Source organism: Halichoerus grypus, chromosome 3, assembly GCF_964656455.1.
Source record: "Halichoerus grypus chromosome 3, mHalGry1.hap1.1, whole genome shotgun sequence".
NCBI lineage: Eukaryota > Metazoa > Chordata > Mammalia > Carnivora > Phocidae > Halichoerus > Halichoerus grypus.
In genome coordinates, this window is record NC_135714.1 from 4,981,953 (window position 1) to 5,001,887 (window position 19,935).

The 19,935-nt window shown below is 54.3% G+C and overlaps 2 protein-coding genes across 4 annotated transcripts in view; both read left to right on the forward strand.

The window, feature by feature from the left end:
• JAKMIP1 (janus kinase and microtubule interacting protein 1) overlaps positions 1-19,935 on the forward strand; it is a 126,981-nt gene that overhangs the window by 82,365 nt on the left and 24,681 nt on the right. For 2 of the 3 annotated variants that reach the window (XM_036104666.2, XM_078068376.1), the window contains 7 exons: positions 511-651; positions 2,385-2,444; positions 11,505-11,633; positions 12,852-12,980; positions 14,337-14,420; positions 17,359-17,421; positions 19,116-19,523. In XM_036104666.2, coding sequence (XP_035960559.1) covers positions 511-651; positions 2,385-2,444; positions 11,505-11,633; positions 12,852-12,980; positions 14,337-14,420; positions 17,359-17,421; positions 19,116-19,289 — 780 coding nt within the window. In that variant the 3' untranslated portion in view covers positions 19,290-19,523. Of the gene's footprint in view, positions 1-510; positions 652-2,384; positions 2,445-11,504; positions 11,634-12,851; positions 12,981-14,336; positions 14,421-17,358; positions 17,422-19,115; positions 19,524-19,935 lie in introns of those variants that run through there. The other variant, XM_036104667.2, reaches the window with a different exon arrangement.
• Positions 7,887-11,555, forward strand: LOC144381320 (uncharacterized). The gene is made up of 2 exons (XM_078068378.1): positions 7,887-8,139; positions 11,505-11,555. The coding sequence occupies exons 1-2, from the start codon at positions 8,034-8,036 to the stop codon at positions 11,534-11,536; spliced, it is 138 nt and encodes a 45-aa protein (XP_077924504.1). The 5' UTR covers positions 7,887-8,033; the 3' UTR covers positions 11,537-11,555.

Sequence of the window (19,935 nt, forward strand, 5' to 3'; positions counted from 1 at the left end):
TGGCAGGGCAAGGCCTCCCAGCATAGCTGGTTCTAGTGCACGCTTACTAGGTGAAAAGCTATGGCCATTTCTGCTCCAAGGGCTTTCTCTGCATAAGGAATTTGCATTCTCTCCGACAAGAGTGGCTCGTCTTTGTGGTCAGGGCGGTTCTGGTCTGTGATGGTCTGTGCAAGAGTCTGAGGTTCATTGTCCAAGGTAGGGTGAGTCACCCCATTTACAGCAATGAGACTGAGGCTCTGTGGGGTGCAAGGCCCTCGTCCCGGTGTCCCCAGCAGGCCCAGGAGTGAGGGTGTGTGATCACCGGTGGTGGGCTTGCCTCCCCAGCTTCCTCGTCCAGCTTCCAGGGCCCGGTTTGGGTGACCACCTCCCACCCCGGTGCCTGCCCAGCCCTTTCTCTCAGCAGTGGACCCTGCTGGCCGGGCCCCGTGCTGGCTTCTGGTCTGTATCTGTCGCTTCCTCCAGCCTGGGGACCGGCTGGCCGTCATCCTTCCTCTCTCCCTCTGGCTGCAGAAAGAAAAGCTGTCTGCCCAGGCGTCTCTGAAGCGACACACGTCCTTGAATGACCTCAGCCTGAGCAGGGACGAGCAGGAGATCGAGTTCCTGCGGCTGCAGGTGCTAGAGCAGCAGCATGTCATCGACGACCTCTCACTGGTATGTCTGTGCTTGGTGCGGCGCCAAGGGACACGGTGTCAGGAATGGCGTGGAGGCTCCAGGGCGCAGCTGCTAAAGCGGGCGGGGCCTCACGGAGCTCATCCGGGCACCTCCCTGCTTTATTCGGCCCGAAAGCAGCCTCGGACTTTGTATAAACTGGGAGCCGTTTCCATGGCTACTCTTTTTCTCAAATCTTCTCCCTGATTTGCTGTCGTTAAGAGGAAGCATCAGTTTTGAGAATGAGTCTTCTGGCCTCTACAGAGTGGGCACGATTTGTCCCTGAGAAGTCTATTTTTTTTTTTTTTTTTTTAGCTCAGTTGTCGCAGACCATGAACTTGAAAGCCTGAACCTTATAATCAGACTAGAATTTGGAGGGCTTACTAAGACTCTGTGTGTGTAAGATTAAGGGGAGATGAGTATGTCTTAGTAGGTGGAGTGTTATATCCAGAGAATTCTCCAGCTGACTGTGAAAGGAGCTTAGGCACCGTAAGGGAGCATTTGTATTAAGCTTCAGTTGGATCTTAGAAGCAAAGTGTGTTCTTACTGCCCAAGAGGGAATGTGGTGGTTCCATTCATGGGTCTTCAAAGTGTAGACAAACCAGCGATGAAAATTCTAGAAGAAGCTTTGACCATAATTGTCCAGGTCACATTGCTGGCTTATCTTCCTCTCTCTTTAACTCCTTCTCTCCTTCCTTCCACCCACTAATCCATTCTATCCCTCCAGCCTTCTTCTCATCCATCCATACTCCCATTTCCCATCCTCCTTCCATCCCTTCTTCTTTCCATCCATCCATTTGTCCATCCACCTGCCTTCCCATCCTCCCCTCCTTTCTTCCCTCTTTTCTTCCTTCCATCTATCCATCCATCCATCCATCCATCTATCCACCTTCCCACCCTCCCTTCCTTTCTTCCATCCCTCTTCCTTCCATCTGTCCACCCATCCTCTCATCTCTCCTCATTACACAGACTTGATACAGCATAAGATAAACACACCTTCAATAAAATGATGATACAGTTGAAAGAGGAATAATAAACCAATGAGACTAGAGGAAATACAGATAGTCACATCCACTGAGATGAGGAGGGACAAATAGGTGGACCATAGGGGCTGGAACCAAGCACCAGATTTGTCTCTGGGTTTCTTGGCAGCCAAGGGGGAAAGCAGGGCTTGGTTAGGAGGGAGAGATGTCCTGGTTTTGCCTGGGATAGAAGGCTGCACACTTTCTACTGCTCTGCAGACACCATTCTTCCTGACGGCGGCCACCAGGCGGCCACAGGCTCCACACTGCATTGTGGGTTCTAGCCCCATAGAGCAAAGGAAGAACCTGAAGTCAGAGGAATAAAGTGCATCACCTGGTCCGGAGGAGGTCCCTGGGGATTTGGTCCCAGCTCAGTCTGAACTCAGCCACAAGCTATTTCATCCTGGGCTGCGGACCTCACTAGTCCACACTGCCCAGGGCTTTACAGCTTCCAGCCCCCAAAGCACACAGGCTGGGGCTTTCAGGATTGGCAAATTTGGGGATTTTTCTCAAGACAGTCCCAGTCTTGTTAAGGACTTGAGTAAATTGGGTGGCCCCATAGTTTGCAGTTCTGGGAAGCGGCCATCACGCGGGTGCTCAGAACTTGGACTGACCCACGCCCAGTGTGGACAGGCAGGCACAGGGTGAGGGCCGGTGGGTTGGCTGGTGTGATGTGAGCTGGCTGCAAATGCCAACAGTTGTGTCTCCTTCTAGGAGAGGGAACGGCTTCTGCGCTCCAAAAGACATCGCGGGAAAAGTCTGAAGCCCCCCAAGGTAAGCCAGCAGTGGTGCATCTGTCCCGCTTTGTGGCCCTGCCCAGGCTGCAGGGTGGATAGTCCAGGATCGGGGAAATGTGAGCAATCCATAGGGGGTCCTCGAGGCAGAGACACTCACGTCTCTGCATGTCTGATGGGGAGAAAGCCGTTACGGCGTCTCTCAAAGCATCATCAGTTATGGCCATGGGCCAGCGATTGTAATTTATTCATGGAAAACTTACCGATGGATTCTGTATGTGGGCCTCAGGGGCTGCTAACCCAAAATTAAAAGCATAAATACTTAGACCTTTTGAAGGATTTAAAGGGCATTCAGGCTTGGTTATAACATCTTATATCCTGTTCTGACAAAGTCAGGAGCTTTGGGATTTTTCTGGAATAATGCAGAACCGTTCTCTTTGGAAAATGTGGTCTTATAAAGACAGTGCCCAAATGTCCTGGCAGAGAGAGCACTGCTGGCCGGGGAACATTCAGACGCCACAGGGACCGGACTGGAATGAAAAGAGCAAATTGGGGCAGGTGTAAAAAAAAAAAGACTTGGTTTGCATTTAAACCTGTGAACATTTTTTTCACTGCCACAAAGACGTGGGTCTGCTCTCCCTTCTGTTGAACTGGATGTCCCTCCTGGTTTGTCTTTGGATAGAGATATGGTCCTGAAACATTTCTCTTCTCTCAAGAAAACAGCGGTGCTGATGTGCTATGCGTAGCCGCCAGTGTTGAGGCTTTCATATCGGAGTGGCAGTAGGGAGTGTCACACATTCCAGGGGTTTGAGGGAAGTGGGGACCCTTCTGCATTAGTTTCCTGGGTGGCTGTAACAAAGTACCCCATCCCGGCAGGGGGAGGGGGGCGGCGAGAACAATGCAAACATATTGTCTCATAGTTTTGGAGTCTGGAGGTCCAAGGTCAAGGTGTCGGCAGGGTGGTGCCCCCTCTGAGACCCATAGGGGAATCCTTCCTGGGCTCTTTTAGCTTCTGGTGATTTCCTGGCACTCTAACATTCCTGGTCTTGCAGCTGCATGACCCCACCCTCTGCTCTTGCGGTCAGAGGCCGTCCTCCCTGTGCGTCCGTCCCATGGCTGTCTTCTTATAAGGACACCAGTCGTATGGGATCAGGGGCCCGCCCTGCTCTGCTATGACCTCATGTTAATGGAGTACTGGGGATAGGGCTTCAACATGTCTTTCTTGGGGGGACCCAATTCACCCTAAAGCACCTTATTTTATATAAAATCTGAGGATTTTAAATGTTGGCAAAATCTGTGGTCCAAATAAAATCTATCTGTGGGCCGAACTTGGCCACTTGGCTAAGTGGTGGTGCATATACCACCTCATTTCATCCTCTCGGCAACCCCGTGAGGTCGGCGTTGTTTTTCCCATTTGACGGCTACGGGAAGCATGCGGGTACACAACATAGAAATAGCTCAAAGAGACAAAGTGGATTGACAAGGCAGAGGTTCAAACTCAAGTCTGGGCTCCAAAGGCCGAGCTTGCACCACCAAGTCAAGGTGGACAAAGGGCATTTTAAGGCAAACCCCCCACAACACACACCCCCCAAGCCTTCGTTCTCTCCCCTCTTTTTCTTAATAACGTAACTATAACTGTAGAATCCACTTTGCTTTCTGGTGTTTTTTTTTTTCCCTTTAACATTGTACTACGAAGCATGTATCCATGTTATGACTCCGTCATCATAAATACAAATTTTTATGGCTACATAATCCATTGAGTAGATGGGCCATAAATGTGTTCACCATTCCGGGCCGGGCACGTTAGCTTTCAGCTCCTTGCGGCTCTCAGTGCTGTTGCAGTGAGTGAGTGAGTGTGTTTATGCCTACGTAGATAGCTCGTTCTAGGCCAGGTCTCCTCTTGTCCCTGAGTGCTGCCCGTTCCATGAAGTGACTGGACATTCTGCTTCTGCAAATGCCACCGCAGTGGCCTCCCTTTGTCCAGGAAGCTGTGTCCAGGGTGTGGACTGTCCCCATGGGTAGATTCCCAGAAGGTGGGCTATGGATCACAGGGTGTGAAGGGTTTGGGGGAACGCGGGACCCCCTGTGCTGTGTGGAAGACACGCGTCATTTTGCACGGCTGCCATTAATGTGCATGAATGCCATGGGCACCACGGGGCATGTTGAAAAAGCAACAGTCGAAAGGCCTCCGGCTTGACTGAGGAACCGGACGTACTGCGGCATTATACACCCCATGAAGCTTCCAAGGAGGGTTTTCGGGAAACCCACTGTTGAGCCCTGACTCCGTTTTTCAAGCCTATATCAGAATTCGCAGAGTAAGGAAGGATTCTGTTTTCCCTTTTCCCAATTTCTGAATGTGCTCGTGGGATGAGAACTTTACAAAGGCCTAGAACGGACTTGGGGTTTGCTGGGCTTGCATGGACACAGGTGAGGAGAGTGGTGGCTGTGTCCCGCTCACCGCGCCCCGCTCACTGTCTCAGCACAGAGTAGGTGTCCCTGTGTAGCTGTTGATTGAATAAGCAAATTGCTTTTACAGGCAAAGTGCGTTGTCATGACACTGGACCATTTCAAAGGATGGGGATGTTTGGTCACTAATTGAAATAGTTCAATGCCATTAGAAGGCGGAGTTTGGGAGTCTCCGTGGGAATTTTTCTGAGCTGGTTCAGGGTCGTTTCCACTTACTGTTTCTATGACCCACAGCCTCTTTTCTTTTTCTCAAGATTCAGGGTAGAGCAGTTTCCCCCACATGCTCGTACTTTCTCCTGGCACTATCCGGGGCCAGATGGGGACCTGAGCAGGTTTTGAACCCCCCAGGGTTATCTCTTGGGCCTGGGTGGCTTCCCTCTCTTCCCTTCCAGAGGCTGCTGGGATTCAGTAGTTTCTTTCTCCCCTTCAATGCCTCCCTCGAGCTCTGTCCGTTGCGCACCCGTGGGCTTTACCACACTTTGCCCGGGCCTCTGTTTGGCCCAATTTTTTGTGCCAGAATTTTCTGGAAGTCCCTGGACTCTGCATTTCCCCTGGAGGGGCTTCTCCAGCTCCACGCCCACACCCCAATCTGCTACATTTGCAGGGATGGCAGGGCCGCGATGCCCTCATCCCAGGGGGACTGTCACACCCTGAGGGCCGCTGACCCTGTCTCACTGTGCTCCCGGGGACAGGACTGGTGCGGGCGTCTCTGCCCCAGCACGCTGCTCGTTCAGCCCCCCACAGGGAGTAGCAGGAGAACCCCGAGCGGTTCCCCAGGCCCCGTGTGGGGAGGGTGGGCTCACTCTGCAGAAGGACCGGGATCACGGATGAACCTAAACAGAGCCTCTGCCTTGGGGTGGGTGGTGGGTTTGCTTTTGGAAAACTTGCCATCCGGCAACATGGAGTCGTGTCTCAGTAGAGAGCCGAGTGCATGAGCACGGCTAAAGTCATCACGGTTGGCTCACGCGCCTTGGTTAAAGTGGGGCTGGGATCTGGGGAGAGGCTGAGACCCTGTAGCCTGGCAGCCGTGTGAGAGTCAGGTCTGCTCCTGGCCATGTGGCCTTGACCTCGGGGAGCCTGTTTCCTGGCTCTCATCGTGATTGTCCCATCCAGGAGACCAAACAGAGCATCTGGCTCTGTGCCTGGCATGTAGTCAGGGATCCATAAATTATGATTTTTCCTTCTCCCTTCCCCTTACATCAGTAGCTTTCCTTTGGCGGGTCTGTTGAATGCAGATTCCCAGGCCCTGCTCTTCATTTCTCTGGTTCTCATTCATGTCACCTTTTTCAAAAGAGAGGCCATCGCAGGTAACAGCGAGGTGAGCTCTCGATGCCCTTTAGACAGTAGCTAGCCATCATTCGTGAGAGGCCGGGAAGATCGCTGAGAAACATCAGAGCGCCATGGGAAGAACCGCCCTTCCTGGGGCCCAAGTGTCAGTGCCGGGGGCCCCTCGTCCCCGAATGGCCCCTGGGGCTGCTGTCACCAGGAAGCAGCTGATGCCTGGGCGGATCCCTTCTGGCAGGTCACTCATGGTCCTCCTGCACCCCGCAGGGGCTCCTGCATCCATTCTCATCAGACGCTTGGGGCCTATCCACACTTGACCTTGTGCCCCCCAAGGCCAAGCCTGAGCTCTGTGGTGGCAGTTGCTTTGGAACAGAAGACAGAGCACACCACCTTCCGTGGCTGGGGCTCCTGGGCATTTGTCGTCATGTGCCACGCTTTCCATTTCTAAGTGGCTAAAGGAATCTTATTTTCCCTGTAGGGTTGTTTCCACTCGACTTCGTTCCTGGGCTGTCCTTCCCCACAGCTCTGTCACCAGCCAGCCTCTGAGCAAACTCAACAGCTTGCAGATAGCATAATTTTTGGGATTATCTCCCCCTCTCCCATTAGCCAAGATTCTTTTTACTGTGAGTGTCAAAAACTCAAAGTCATTTAAGAAAGGAAAGGAATTTATATAGCTGAGAAGTCCAGAGATGGCTGGTTGCAGGCACAGCTGGATCCAGATGCTTACACAATATTGCCCGGAACCTGTCTCTCTCCCTTTCTACTCTGCTTTCCCCATGGGCTGGCCTCTTTCTCAGGCAGGCTCTCCCCACGTGGTGCCCGATTGGCTTCAGCAGCTGTAAGCTGGCGTTACTCCTGCCTAGCAACTTCTGTGGTGGGAGGGCATCTCTCCTCAGTGGCTCCAGCAAAAGTCCCAGGGCTGGTGCTCCTTGGCTCAGGTTGGTTACAGGCTCATTCCTGAGCGAGTCCCAACTCTGCCTGGGTGGAGGGGGGGAGCTTATTTGGAAACATGAGTGAAAGGCTATGATGTGGTTACATAGCTCATATCGTGGATACTTTGGGAGGAGCAGAGTATCAAGCATTATTACAATTGAAATATACATATGAACCTGATTGTCTATATTTTTCTTTTTGTGATGGTCCTTTGCCTTTTAATATGGCATGAATATCTTTCCAAGTATAGCAGTTTCCTTTTTAATGGTATTATCGATCTATTTTTTCCAATGTGCGGGATCTTACTTTTGTTGTTCTGCTGAGAGAAGCTTCTCCAAGAAATGCAGGCTCCCATGGGCGCCCCAGGTGTGGATCCTGGTTTGCTCAGTGTGTATAAATAAAATAGGACTGCTGAGAAGCCCATGACTTTAGCTAGTCTGGGTTGCATGTGGGGTGCTCGGGGGACAGACAGAGAACTTGCCCAAGCGCAGGTGGCAGGAGGCACCTCCTGGGTTTGGCTCTGGGCTGAAGAAAGCTCTCTCCGCGTCACCGTTGCTAGCGCTGTTCCCAGGGGCCTTGCGCTTGCCCAGGGACCCAGGGCCTGTGGCAGGGCAGCGCCGGGAGGGTGGCCCCCAGAGAATGCACCAGCGCGGAAGCTGTCCTGGGTGCCGACGGTGCCAGCCCAGATCTTGGAAACCGGCTGCTCTCAGCCCCCGGATCTGCCCTCGGGCTGGCCGCCGGAGGCTGATCACAGAGCTGCAGGGACGGGAGTCGGCAGGAAGCCTCAGACACAGTGGGCTGGGCGTGGTGGAAGGGAGGAGAATGTTCCAGGGGAGAAGCGGTGCTTCCCCCTAGCACTGGAGAGGCCTGGGAGCAGGTGCCAGAGAGGCTGCTCTGGGCTCACCGGGCGCACGCGGGCTAGTGGACTCTGCCTCTGTGCCCCGCGATGGAGTACATCCTCTTTGTGCTGTACTTCTCCTTCTTTCTCTGTCTCTGTGCCCTGGTGTGTCTGTACTTTTCCGGCTGCCAGGAGATGACCTATAAGCATGAAGGTAAGCTGCCGGCTCTGGGCGACTGTTGGCCGTTCTGAGAAAGGACATGGCCCTGGGCTGGAGAGCCCCTGCCCACGCAGGCAGCTGTTGGAAGGGACGCAGGCAGGCAGGAGCGAGGGGGCTCGGAGGCTGCAGTCCGGGGAGGGTGATTTATTTTGGAGGTACCTCTCTTCCCCTCGGGGCCTTTCCATCTGCTGAGAAGGAGCACTTCTGTCCGTTCCAGGAGTAAACGGAAGAGACACATTTGTTTTTCATTTTTGCCCCAGCGGCATCTTAAACATTTGGATTGCTTTATAAAAAGGAGTGGGCAAGGCAGGACTCTGGGGGTAAAGAAGATGGAAATCTGGAGGAGCGAGCCCCCAGAAGGTGTGTGGCCAGGAGCCGAGGCTTTTCCTGGGAAATAAATGCCCAGGGAATCTGAGAAAGGTGGACAACTCTGGGAACCGGACAGTTGCCCCATTGCTTGACTCTTTCTTAAAGAGCCGAGCGTTCGAGGAAGCAGTGTTTTCTAGGTGATTCTGTCCTTCCGTGGAGGCAGGTGCTATTTGACATTGATTTTGAAAATGCGGCGTCAGGGGGAGGTGGCAATGGCCTCAAAGAAGACAGCCCCAGAGTTAAGTTAAGTGTGAGAATGTCTTTTTCTATCTTGCTTTTATTAACAAAGGCATACATCTCTGTGGTGTATTTCGGCTTCCCATATAATGAGAAAACTAACCCTTCGAGGAAACAAACTAACCCAACCCATGTGTTGTACAAGGTTGGGGGGGTTCTTAGGCCACTCGTTGCCTCAGGGGGAGTTGTGGGTGCTGGGGGTCTGCGGACTCACCTCCTGTTGGGAGAGACACATAATGTGAGTGTCCTTTTGTGCTCGATGCCCCGTCAGAGCTGTGTCCCACCTCCCGCGCTGCAGCATGCTGCCCTGGAGTCTTGGTCTCCGGGGCCACATTGGACTTCAGGGGGCTCCACTGGGGTCTGGGGATGGGCTGTCGACAAAGGCAGCGCTAGTTTAAACGTACATGGGCAACATCTGCCGTGATGTTGTGTTAGGGCTCGGTGAGGGAGGACCTAACTAGCCACCCCGAGAGGCTTCGAGAAGCGGATCATCCTGGGTAGTGAGTCGTTAGCCCCCAGAGTGGCCCAGGACGCTGACCAGGGGGTGTTGGAGAGAGCGTGGCAGGAGGGCTCCTGGAGCTCCGGCCGTGCGCGTCCCAGCTGGCTGCCAGCCAGCACTGCCCCAAACAGTCCTGTCCCCGAGGCCTCGCAGTCAGCAGTGTTTACAAGAAATAAGGTGGGTCAATGGCTGCCCAGAAAAATGAGGAGCCTGGAGCTCAGGGAGGTGAGGTGCGTGTGTGTGCAGAGGAGCTTTGAGTGCGGTATAGCTGTCGCTCCTGAAGGTGCCATCGTCATCAGGATGTCACCGCTGCTCACTGCTCCCCAGAAATCATCTGGAGAGTTTTCGATACCTGAATTCAAGTGAGGTCTCTCCTCTGGAGAGGAGATGGGAGTATATGTGACTGTCCCCAGCTTCTACTTGGAGAGAAGGAATCATTTGAAATCGACAGAGCCTAATAGGTCCCCATGGTTCTTTTTTTTTTTTTTTTTTTTTAAGATTTTATTTATTTATTTGACAGAGAGAGAGATAGCGAGAGAGGGAACACAAGCAGGAGGAGTGGGAGAGGGAGAAGCAGGCTTCCCCCCGAGCAGAGAGCCCGACGCGGGGCTCGATCCCAGGACCCCGGGATCATGACCTGAGCCGAAGGCAGACGCTTAACGACTGAGCCACCCAGGCGCCCCGGTCCCCACGGTTCTACCTGCTAAACTCACCTGGGGTGTGAGCAGGTGCCTGCCCAGCTGGTGCCGGCTGTGTGAACGAGGGCAAGGGCTGTCCGTGCAAGCCGAAGACTCTTTGTGGGCAAACAAGTTAGTTTAGCTTTGAGTTCATTAACAAAGACACGTTCACAAATACGCATTTGAGAACCAGTATTTATTGAGTGTGCCAGGCTCTGGGCCACAGTGGGGAATACATAAGCCCGAATCTCACCCCTCATGAGCAAACCCCTGTCCTCCTGGGTGCCTCCAGCAAAACCTCTCCAGAAACCCTAGCTCTACAGGAGGACAGAGTAATCACTCTGTCTCCCTCTCCCTTCCTGATGGCTGAATTCTTTCTTAATTATGTTATTAATTATGGTTGCAGCCACATTTCTTTTACATTTGGGCGCCTGAGAGTGCAGACATAGGCCAGCTTCAACAAGCACAGTGGTGGGGGGTGCCCTCAATGTGCAGGATGAGCGCTGATCCCTCTGTGGGACGAGGAGTGGGGAGGGGGTTCTGGGAGGAGCCAGGTTCTGGATGAACCAGTGGGAGCCTGGGGCCTGACTCTGGAGTTAGTTATGGTTCTTTCCTCATGGTCATGAAAAGCATTCATCGATTGTAAACAGAAATAAAAATCTTTCTCGGGGGCTATTTTGGAGGGAAAAAAGGCCAATGTTCCTAAAACAAGGGAAATTGATCTGGTGATTGTCAGTTAATGTCTGCAGTCCCCAGGGGACCGAAGCTCCTTGTGGGGGAGAGCATGGCTGGTTTTAATCATGTTGTGTTCCTCAGGCCTCATCCAGTGTCTGACTCATAGAAAGTGCTCAGTCGAGTGTTTGCTGAATGAGTGCAGGAATGTATGCGTGAATGGCTCAATGAAGCCCCGTATATCATGGTATTTGGGGTGGGAGAAGTGCTGGGTAGGCTAACCAGGGAGCCGGCACCCCGAGTGTTAACATTGCCTCTGAGTGATTGGTGCACGAGGGTCCCTTACACAGTACCTTCTAATTTTATGAGTGTTCCAAGTTTTCTGTAATAAAAAGTTAAATAAAAATTGCCTTTTAGAGCAGGTCCAGTTGAGGACCTGGACCACACGCTCACCCAGCCAGTCAGAGCCTGGGGTCCATCTGTGGACCCTCTGCCCCTTTAGCCTTTCCCTGTGTCTGGCGCGTAGAATGAGACATCTCACGTGGCCCGGCTGCCCCTCCTTAGTAGGACACACACGCTGCCCATCGAGGGTCCACATGCCGGGCACAGCACACGCATAGCCTTGTTCTTGGGTGAGGTGGGGGGGTTCCATGTCTGTGTGATGGAAAAGGAAGCTTGTGCTCAGAGGGGCTAAGTGGCTGCAGGGTCAGGCCAGTGTGCTCTGACCTCCTCTCCCACCCAGTCTATCAGGAACCCCACCAACCGCCTCTTGGGATGCCTTTGGGGCTCAGCTGTGTGTAGTCACCCCTGTGCCCCAGGGGGTGATGGGCTGGGGTGTGTGGGAGGGGAACTCAGCAATTTTGAGTCCATTCCTGATGTCATGCACATTGACTTAACGTTTCTAGAAGCATGTTGTGGAGACATTTTTTGGATTTGATGAGGAGTCCGTGGACTCGGAGACATTGTCAGAAACATCCTGCAACACAGACAGGACGGACAGGGCCCCAGCCACGCCGGAGGAGGACTTGGACGATGTAAGCAAGCCCACATCTGGGGTGCTGCGGGGGCGCCTCCGGCACTGACAGCCGCCCGCCGCTCCCCCACCTAAAGATCTAAGCCTGGAGGGCCTGTGTCATCACAACCCGCAGCCCCGAGGGCAGGTAGCCCTGCACTGGGCGGGGCTCCAGAATGCAAGGGGGGCTGCTGGCAGCACGTGGCGGTCCCTTCCTTTCCCCAGTGCTGATCTCACAAAGGAAATCTGTTGTCGCCTTGCTGTTATCTTTGCAATTAAACTTGCTGCGTGGTGGGCTGTCCCTGGTCCCCCTGTGCGCGTGCTCAGGGACATGTGCACGCACACAGGAACACACACGCATGCATACATGCACACACACACGGGCACACACAGGTGCACGCACACACAGGCACACCACCTAGTGGAAATAGCATGAACTGCTTTTTCATTAAGAAGATGACGTCACACAGGAGAGTAACCACAGGGTGCTGGCAAGCGCAGAGGGCGGTGAAAACCACCGGCAGCCCTCTCCTGCCGAGTCACCACCCTGACATTTCCCAATCATCGCGCACATCCAGGTTCATGACCGCGGCACTGAGTGAGCTGGGCTCACGAAGGTGCAAAGGGCAGCGTGGTCCTTGCCCCCCCGCGCACCCCCCAGCTGAATTCTCTTAGGAAACCCAAGTAAAACGTGGTCGTACCAGACACATGTGACCACCAGGATGTCACAGGCAGCTCTGGGCACCAAACACCGTGTTCCACATCCCCATCTCTCGTGAGAGCGGGGGACGTCTCACGCAGACGCATTTAATGTGACAGGTCCCGCATAACGGGTGGTTCCCACTTTCCATGACTACAAACGATGCGCCAGTGCCCGTCCAGTACTGTACCTCTGCTTCCTAGGGGGTTGTCTCCTTCGGAGAAATTCCCAGAGTGAGAAGTGCTGGTGGGAGGGGCTGGCTCTGGGGCGCTCTTGCCCTTTCTCCCTTGCCCGCGACTCAAGGATCCCCCCAGGGTTCCATGAGTTCCCGGGAAGGGTGCCGTTGATCGGGATAGCATCTCCCCCCCGCAGCCTGTCACTCCAGGGCCCCGGTGACATCCTGGCAGTGACCAGTTCCCTAAGTAATTACTGGCCACGGCTGTGAGGGCTGGATGTGTGCTTCTGTCTCAGTGGACCCCGGCACTCGGAGCCACACCAAGTCACGTGCTTCCTTATGTCTTTCTTCTCCATGACGCTAAGACAACCACCAGGGAGGAGGCCGACCTGAGGTTCTGCCAGCTGACCAGGGAGTACCAGGCCCTGCAGCGGGCCTACGCCCTGCTTCAGGAGCAGGTCGGGGGGACGCTGGATGCCGAGAGAGAGGCCCGGGTGAGTGTCGCAGGCCCAAGGGCCACAAGGGGCTGGGTGGACCGCCAGGGTCTCCACGCCTTGCCTGTGACACTTGGAGGGGATTCTGAGAGGTGTTGGGGGGCACCTAACAAAGCCTTGGCAGACCCCACAGGTGCTATCTCGCCATCCTCAGAGTGACGGCAGGACTTGCTGGAAGAAACGATACTGTTGTCTCGCACACATCATGGGTGCCGGCTGTTTGTAGGAGTGCATTCAGACTTTAGGACCCAGTGACTAAATCACAGATGTGGTGGCCTTGTAGACTTCACCCTCCTCCCCCTCCCAGGCTGTGAACACCCCACAGAGCCCATGCAGGGATTGTTGGGGGGTGCTCCCTCAAGGCACTCCGGTCCCTGCTGGCCTCCCAGGTCTGGGCCGTGCCCGCCATTGTGCTGGGCTGAGCTCTGTCTTCCAGTAACTTCCACTCACTGGCCCTTACCCCATCTCCGGGAGTCACATAGAGCAGCAGGTGCCTGCCCTTCCTTCTGAAAGGGAGGGGACACCCAGAGAGCACACCACAGGTGCCAGCACGTTCCCGATCTCATTCCTGCAACAGCCCCATGAGGTCAGAGGTGGTGGATGAGGCTGGTGGGGAGGGAAGCTTTTTGTGCCACAATAAAGGGTTCAGCCTATAACCTATATAGGTCAGAGGAAGTAAAGGGCTGGGCATAGTTTGGGCTGAATCATGTGGTTTTTATTAAAAGTTTCATCTAGTTGCCAACATTTAAGCATCAGGAGATTTCACATAGAAATCCAGGTTCCTGACCTCTCTCGGCAGCTCAAAACATGCTCAGCCTGGCAGCGACTGGCTTCCCGTTCCACATGGTAGCAGCTTCGGCTGCAGCCAGGTGGTGATTTCCCCTGAGATGGGCTGGGTGCCACAGTCCTCCCCGCCCCCTCACACCCCGCACGCAGTCGGCTTCCCTGACTCACACACCTGCCTGGTCCTTGAGGTGTTTTGGCTTTCAGCCCTTACTGCAGGCAATCAAGGGCCCACGGAACATGCCTGGTAGTGTTGGTAAAGGCAACCACTAAACTGATCAGAAAGCCGGGATGGGGAACCCTGACACGCCTGGCTTCTGGCTCATCATGTCCTCGAGGACGCCGACCCCTGCTCCAGGCTTGCATGTCATTAGCTATAACATTGAGGGGGTTAGAGCCACCAACATCTCGAGACCCTTCCATTCTTGAAAACCGTATACGTGCAGCTGGGTAGGCCACCTTGGAACCCGTGCATGGACGTGCTTCCAAGGCCTGGATTACAGCACGGTCCTTGCTGCTCCTCCGTCACCCATTCCCGGTGACCTGCTCACTTTTTGATCCTTTTTGTTCCAGACTCGGGAACAGCTCCAAGCCGACCTGCTGAGGTGTCAGGCCAAAATCGAAGACTTGGAGAAGTTACTGGTTGAGAAGGGACAGGTGAGCGGGAGTGATCGTGGGGTTTTTGCACGTCTGTCCCCTCGTGGTGTCACTGTGGCCTTGGTGCCAAGGGTGTCCCCCCTCTATGGGTCTGAGTTGTTTGCTCCAGAGACATTAGAGAAAAAAACACCCAGGCCGAACCCAGGTGAGAATGTCCTAGCTGAGGTGCCTATTTGCAGGGTTTTAAAAAACCAAAACATGTTATGAAATTCTAACTTGGCTTTTTCATTGTTGGCCAAGTGGGTGAAAGCAGGAGACAATTCAGAAAGCAAAGTGGTGACCAGAATCCTTTTTGACTTGAATCTGAAGGAAAGCTGCAGTCATTTATCGGGGTTTAATTGTGAAAATGAACTGGCCCCTCAGCCCGTGCCTCAGGATTCCACGCTGTGTGTGACTCTGTCCCGGGAAACCCCAGCCCTTGAGTTTCTCAGAGTCGAGTCGCCTCCATGCACACATTCTCTGAGCGTGACAAGGCCGGGCTGGTGGCAGGACACAGTAGGGAGGCAAAGCCCAGGCCCAGACCCGTGCCCTGGGTTGGGGGAGACCATGGAGGGGGCTCTGGGTGGTGGTTCAGCCTCTCAGAGGGAAACATCCAAAGGCAGCGCCCACCTGGAGTCGGTGCAGGTCAGCTGTTCTCTCTGTGGTAGGAGGTAGCTGGAACTTCTCAGCGGCTTAGCACAGTGAGGTTTATTTCCCGCTCAGTACACCGTCTGTCCGTCCCTCCTGGAGGCAGGGGTCGCCCACTCCGGGGGTCACTCAGGGATCCTGTGCCGGAGGCACCGCCATCTGGGAACCGCCCCATCCACGGCGCGCCCTCCTCCGCAGAGGGCAGGAGAAGGCGGGTTTGCTGCCTCCGCGCCTTTCTCCCAAACGGTCACGGGGCCCCCCTCACACCTCACGGTGAGGGTGCCGAGGGCCGTGTGGGGGTGGGTGGAGTCAGGTGGCACCACGGTCCCGGTGCACAGGCAGGCCGTGCGGGCGAGGGTTTCCCGAGGTCCTCGGCTGGCACGCGGGGCCTGGGGGTGGGTGTTCAGGGAAGGTGGTGTCCGGGGTTCTGAACAGGTGGCTTAGAACGAACTCGGCCTCATGCCTAGTTAGTGGCACGAGGGCTCGGGTGGTGGTGACCAGGATGCTCTGGGCACGGACGGAGCCGGCGAGTGGCCAGCCCCCGGGTACTGCTTCTGTAACCGTGGTCCAGAACGCCCCACAGAGGCCGGGGAGGGGTGAAGGGCAAACACGCTGGGACTGGCTTGCCTGACGTGTTATGTGACCCGTGCAACTGACGTTGTCTCTTTTCCTCATCTTTAAAACGGGGTAGTAATCGTACTGCACACACTGGGGAAGCAGAAGTGGGGAGAAGGAAGCAGCCGGGGAAGAGTCCAGGTGGGAGAGAAGGCTGTTCTCAAACTCCTGTTCTACCTGCCACTGGCCTCGGCCCCTCTTGCAGGCTGAGCTCACGTGTCGCCTGACTGTCGTCTTCGACTACGTTCCGTCCCCACCCGAGAGTGCTCGCCCTATGTTTGCGGGCCGGTTCTGCCCTCAGCACCTGCTGAATGGAAGGGCCAGTTTGGGACAAAACAAACGGCCATTTGTTGAGGGAGCAGCCACCAGAGCCCTGACCCTACACCAAGTTTTGTGCTTGGTGTGCGGGGATAATGTGTCAGTTAGCTATCACTGTGTAACAAACCACCCCAAAACTTAGTTGTTTAAAACAACAAAAATTGTATTTGCTCACAGTCCCTGGGTCAGCAGTTTGGGCTAGACCCAGCTGTGTGGTTCTTCTGCTGGTCTCACCTGGGGTCATTCTCGAGGCTGCTTTGCCGACACATCAGCTGGGGCTACGTGGCCTGAAATGGCCTCTCTCTCCTGTCTGGGCACGGGCGCCTGCTGTTGGCCAGATCTCTCCTCGTGGCCTCTTACTCTCAAGGAAGCTAACCTGGCTTCTTTGCCTGGCAGTCTGGGGACAGGAAGAAAGGGGAGGCCTCAATGCATAAGTATGTTCCAAGCCTCTGCTCGAGTCCCATTTGCAAACATCCCAGGAGCCAACACACGCCCCAGCATGCCCCACTTCAGGGTTGGAGAAGTAGCCATCACGTCTCATTGGGAGGAGCTGCAAAGTCACATTGCAAAGGGTCATGTGCATGCAGATGGGCGGGACGGCTGCAGGCAGTCTGCTCCAGGCAAAAAGATGAGTGGAACATGGCTCTGTCCTCACGGGGACTCACAGCCTCGTGGGGCCTACACTTGTCAACCCAGGGACAACACAGGGTGATAAATGTTGGTAGAAGGAAGCCCAGGAGGCCACCAGAGCTGAGAGAAGGGAAGAAGGAAGTTCTTTCACCTATTCCTTTATCCATGTATCCATCCTCCAGTATTTATTGAGCACCAGCTGTGTACCAGGCCCTGTGCTAGGCACTGGGGATGCCATGGTGGAAACAGAGGCCTGGTGCCCTGTGCTCACAGGACTTCCCTGGATGGGACCTGACCAGGCAAAGAAACGCCGTTAGGGCATCACGGGCAGTGGGGCCAGAAGGCACAGAAGCACGTCCCCGTGATGATGCCAGGTCCGTGGGTGAGGGGCAGACCCTCGGGGTGTGGCCTGGGTGCCAGCCCACGGGCTGTGGTGAGCAAGCCTGAGCGGGTCTGCAGGGCTGATTCGGTCCCTCTGCAGCTGCTTTCCCATCCAGGACACTCACAGCGCGAACTCTGTGCGCTTTCAGGGGGCGTGAGCCATGGAGAAGGGACACCCCACAAACCTGCCGGCTCTCTTTTTCGGGTGTAGCAGTTTAGAGGGACCATGACGTCTTTCCAGCTGCTGTCCCTTTCTCTGACCTTTCCATACAGAGTTTTCTATTGCCTTTTGGTCACCGACACCACTTTGCTCTTTAGCTGCCTGTTTGCTTCAAGGAGTGTGAACATATTTAGTGCTTTTTCTTAGGATTCCAAGTGGGTTGAAGAGAAGCAGCTGCTCATCAGAACAAACCAAGACTTGCTGGAAAAGGTAGGTGGGCATCAATCCTCTCACTGCCCCCTCAGAGAATCACCAAGCCCGGACAGTCAGGGCCCTCAGAGGCCCATGGAGGCGCCCCCGTGGCAGCCCTCTGGCTCCTGACCGGCTCTCAGGAGGGAACTGTCCCTTATCTTGAGTCAGAGCCCAATTCCTGGGGCTTCCCAGCCATTGGCCCCGGTTCTGTCCTCTGAGACGAGGCCCGCAGAGCTGGTTTAGACCACCCTGCAGACACAGTGAGGGTCGCTATTCCTCTTTCCATCCTCCCACCTCTGCCATTGTTTTGGGGTTCCAGAGCCCTTCCCCTCCCACCAGGGCAGACTGAAGGTGCCGGTTGATGGGCAGGCCTTCAAGCCATCACGGTTCAGTTGCTGGACTGGAGGCCATGGCGCCGACAAAGCTGAGCCTGTCTTCCTTCTGTGGTCATGGAACTTTCTAGACCTTTCTCGAGACAGCATGGGGAGTAGATTTAATGCCTTGGGACAAGACTTTAGCTTTATTTTTTTCTTATTTGTGCACAATTCAGAGTTGTTTTGTTTTAGTAAGTTTACTGAGTTGTGCAGCCGTCACCACAATGCAGTTTTAGAACATTTTCAGCCTCCCATAAAGGTCCCTTGTACCCATTTGTAGTCCCTCCTTATTTCCCACCCCTCAGCCCCTGGCAACCACCAGTGTACTTTCTGTTCAGACCTTCCATACTAGCAGAACCAGACAGACCTAGGTTAGGCCTTAGTCTTTGAGCATCCTAGAATGCCTGCCCTGGATGAGCCCAGCCTTGCCCTCTTGGGAGGGGGCTTGGTCCAGCCCCAGCTCTTCACTGACCAGCTGCGTGGCCGCTCACTTCCCTGTGTTTCTCTGTAGCATTTGGAGCACTGGGACAAGACCTGTCACTGCCCTCCAGGTCAAGTCCGTGCGTTGGGAGAGATTCCATGTCCTTGGTCCTGCTCACTAAATTTAAGGAGCCATGGAGAAAACACACTGTTTCCAAATGTCCCCTGGGGTGCAGCACCCCGTCAGTGGAGAACCCCCTCTGGTTCTCCAGGCAGGAGGAGGGAGAGGCCTTTGCCTGTGGCTGTGACTCATGGAAGCCCTCGATAAGGAGTTGTGCCTTCTCTCAGTCAGTCCTGGCTGCTGCCAGAGGAGGACGGGCAGCTTTATGCTCCTTGGACAGAAACTGAGCCACGGAGCCATTAGGGTGCTTTTCCAGGGTCTCCCGGTGGGTGTCGGACCAAGCAGCCCACCTTCGCAGATAGACTTGTGCCTACACGAGAGCTGCTTGTGCTAAGCCTTCTCCTGAGCCCTCTGGTTGGGTGACAGCAGTGTATGCTTTTCTGCTGTGGCTTGTCCCACTCTGTCTGGGGGCGGGGGGTATCACCCTGGTGGCTGGGGGTTGGGGGGGAAGACAGCATGCAAAAAGAATACACACAGACTTTGGGATCAGAAGCGCCCATGCTGCACTCCTGCCTCCCTCACATTTGACCTCAGGAAGGGACTTAGTGGCTCTGTGCCTCAGTTTCCCCATCATTCATTTATTCAGCAAGTCTATGGAGAAGCCCATCTTCCGGGCCAGGCCTGGGGCCAGAGGGATGGAGCAGGCACCCCCCCCCCCCCATCTGCACTAAGCAGGCCACGTCTCCGTGGAGACGGCGGTCCTCCTGCCCGCTAACCCACAGGTGCGTCTGCTCTAGATTTACAGACTGGAAATGGAAGAGAGCCAGCTGAAGAACGAAATGCAAGATGCGAAGGACCAGAACGAGCTGCTAGAGTTCCGAGTGCTGGAGCTCGAAGTAAGAGACTCTATCTGTTGTGCGCTCTCAAACGGAGCAGACCTTCTCTTTGAGCCCAAACTGAAATTCATGTAAAAGCTCCCAGATGTCCTCCAGCATGTGTAAAGGGACGTGGTAGAGTTGTTTTCTTTTCTTTTCTTTTTCTTTTTCTTTTTTTTTTTTTTTAAATCTGTATGTTCAGAATAATTTCACTGCCTTAATGTGTTCTGGAGAGAATGCTCACCGAAGTCTTTGGACATGTACCAGAGCTAATCTATTTATTGCCTACGGCTTGTTTTGCACTTAATAAAATAATTTGTTTTTGCAATATTTTGCCTTTTTTATTTGTGTTTCATTTCCATAACTACTTCTTTCCTGCATGCATAGTCACCTGGTATGCATTCTGCAAACCCGGACAGAAGCACTGTTGCAATTAATAACACACCTTTTTAGTGACCTTGCATGCAGGGAATCTCTCCTTTTGAAAGAGCAGGGCCCGACCTGGCCCACAACTGACTCTGTAGTGTGTTTACTGCTAGTTTGGCCCATTTTCTATTTGCCGAGGTAAACACAGGTAAGTAAGTAAGCAGGGGGGAGGGAGGTGTTTGTCTAGGCGTTTGAGAGAACCCGTATGGTTGTTCCAAATCCCTGCAGGCTTGGGTGTCACACGGGGTTGCACTGGACTGAAAACTTACTGTTTGTAACTCAACCTGCAACTCAAACTGCTATTAGCACAGAGGGA

What these genes read in the sequence shown, in the direction of transcription:
- LOC144381320 (XM_078068378.1), top strand. Translation starts at nt 8,034, where the DNA reads ATGGAGTACATCCTCTTTGTGCTGTACTTCTCCTTCTTTCTCTGTCTC. An exon ending in GATGACCTATAAGCATGAAG is followed by an intron (nt 8,140 to 11,504) that starts GTAAGCTGCCGG and finishes TAACGTTTCTAG; the next exon opens with AAGCATGTTGTGGAGACATT.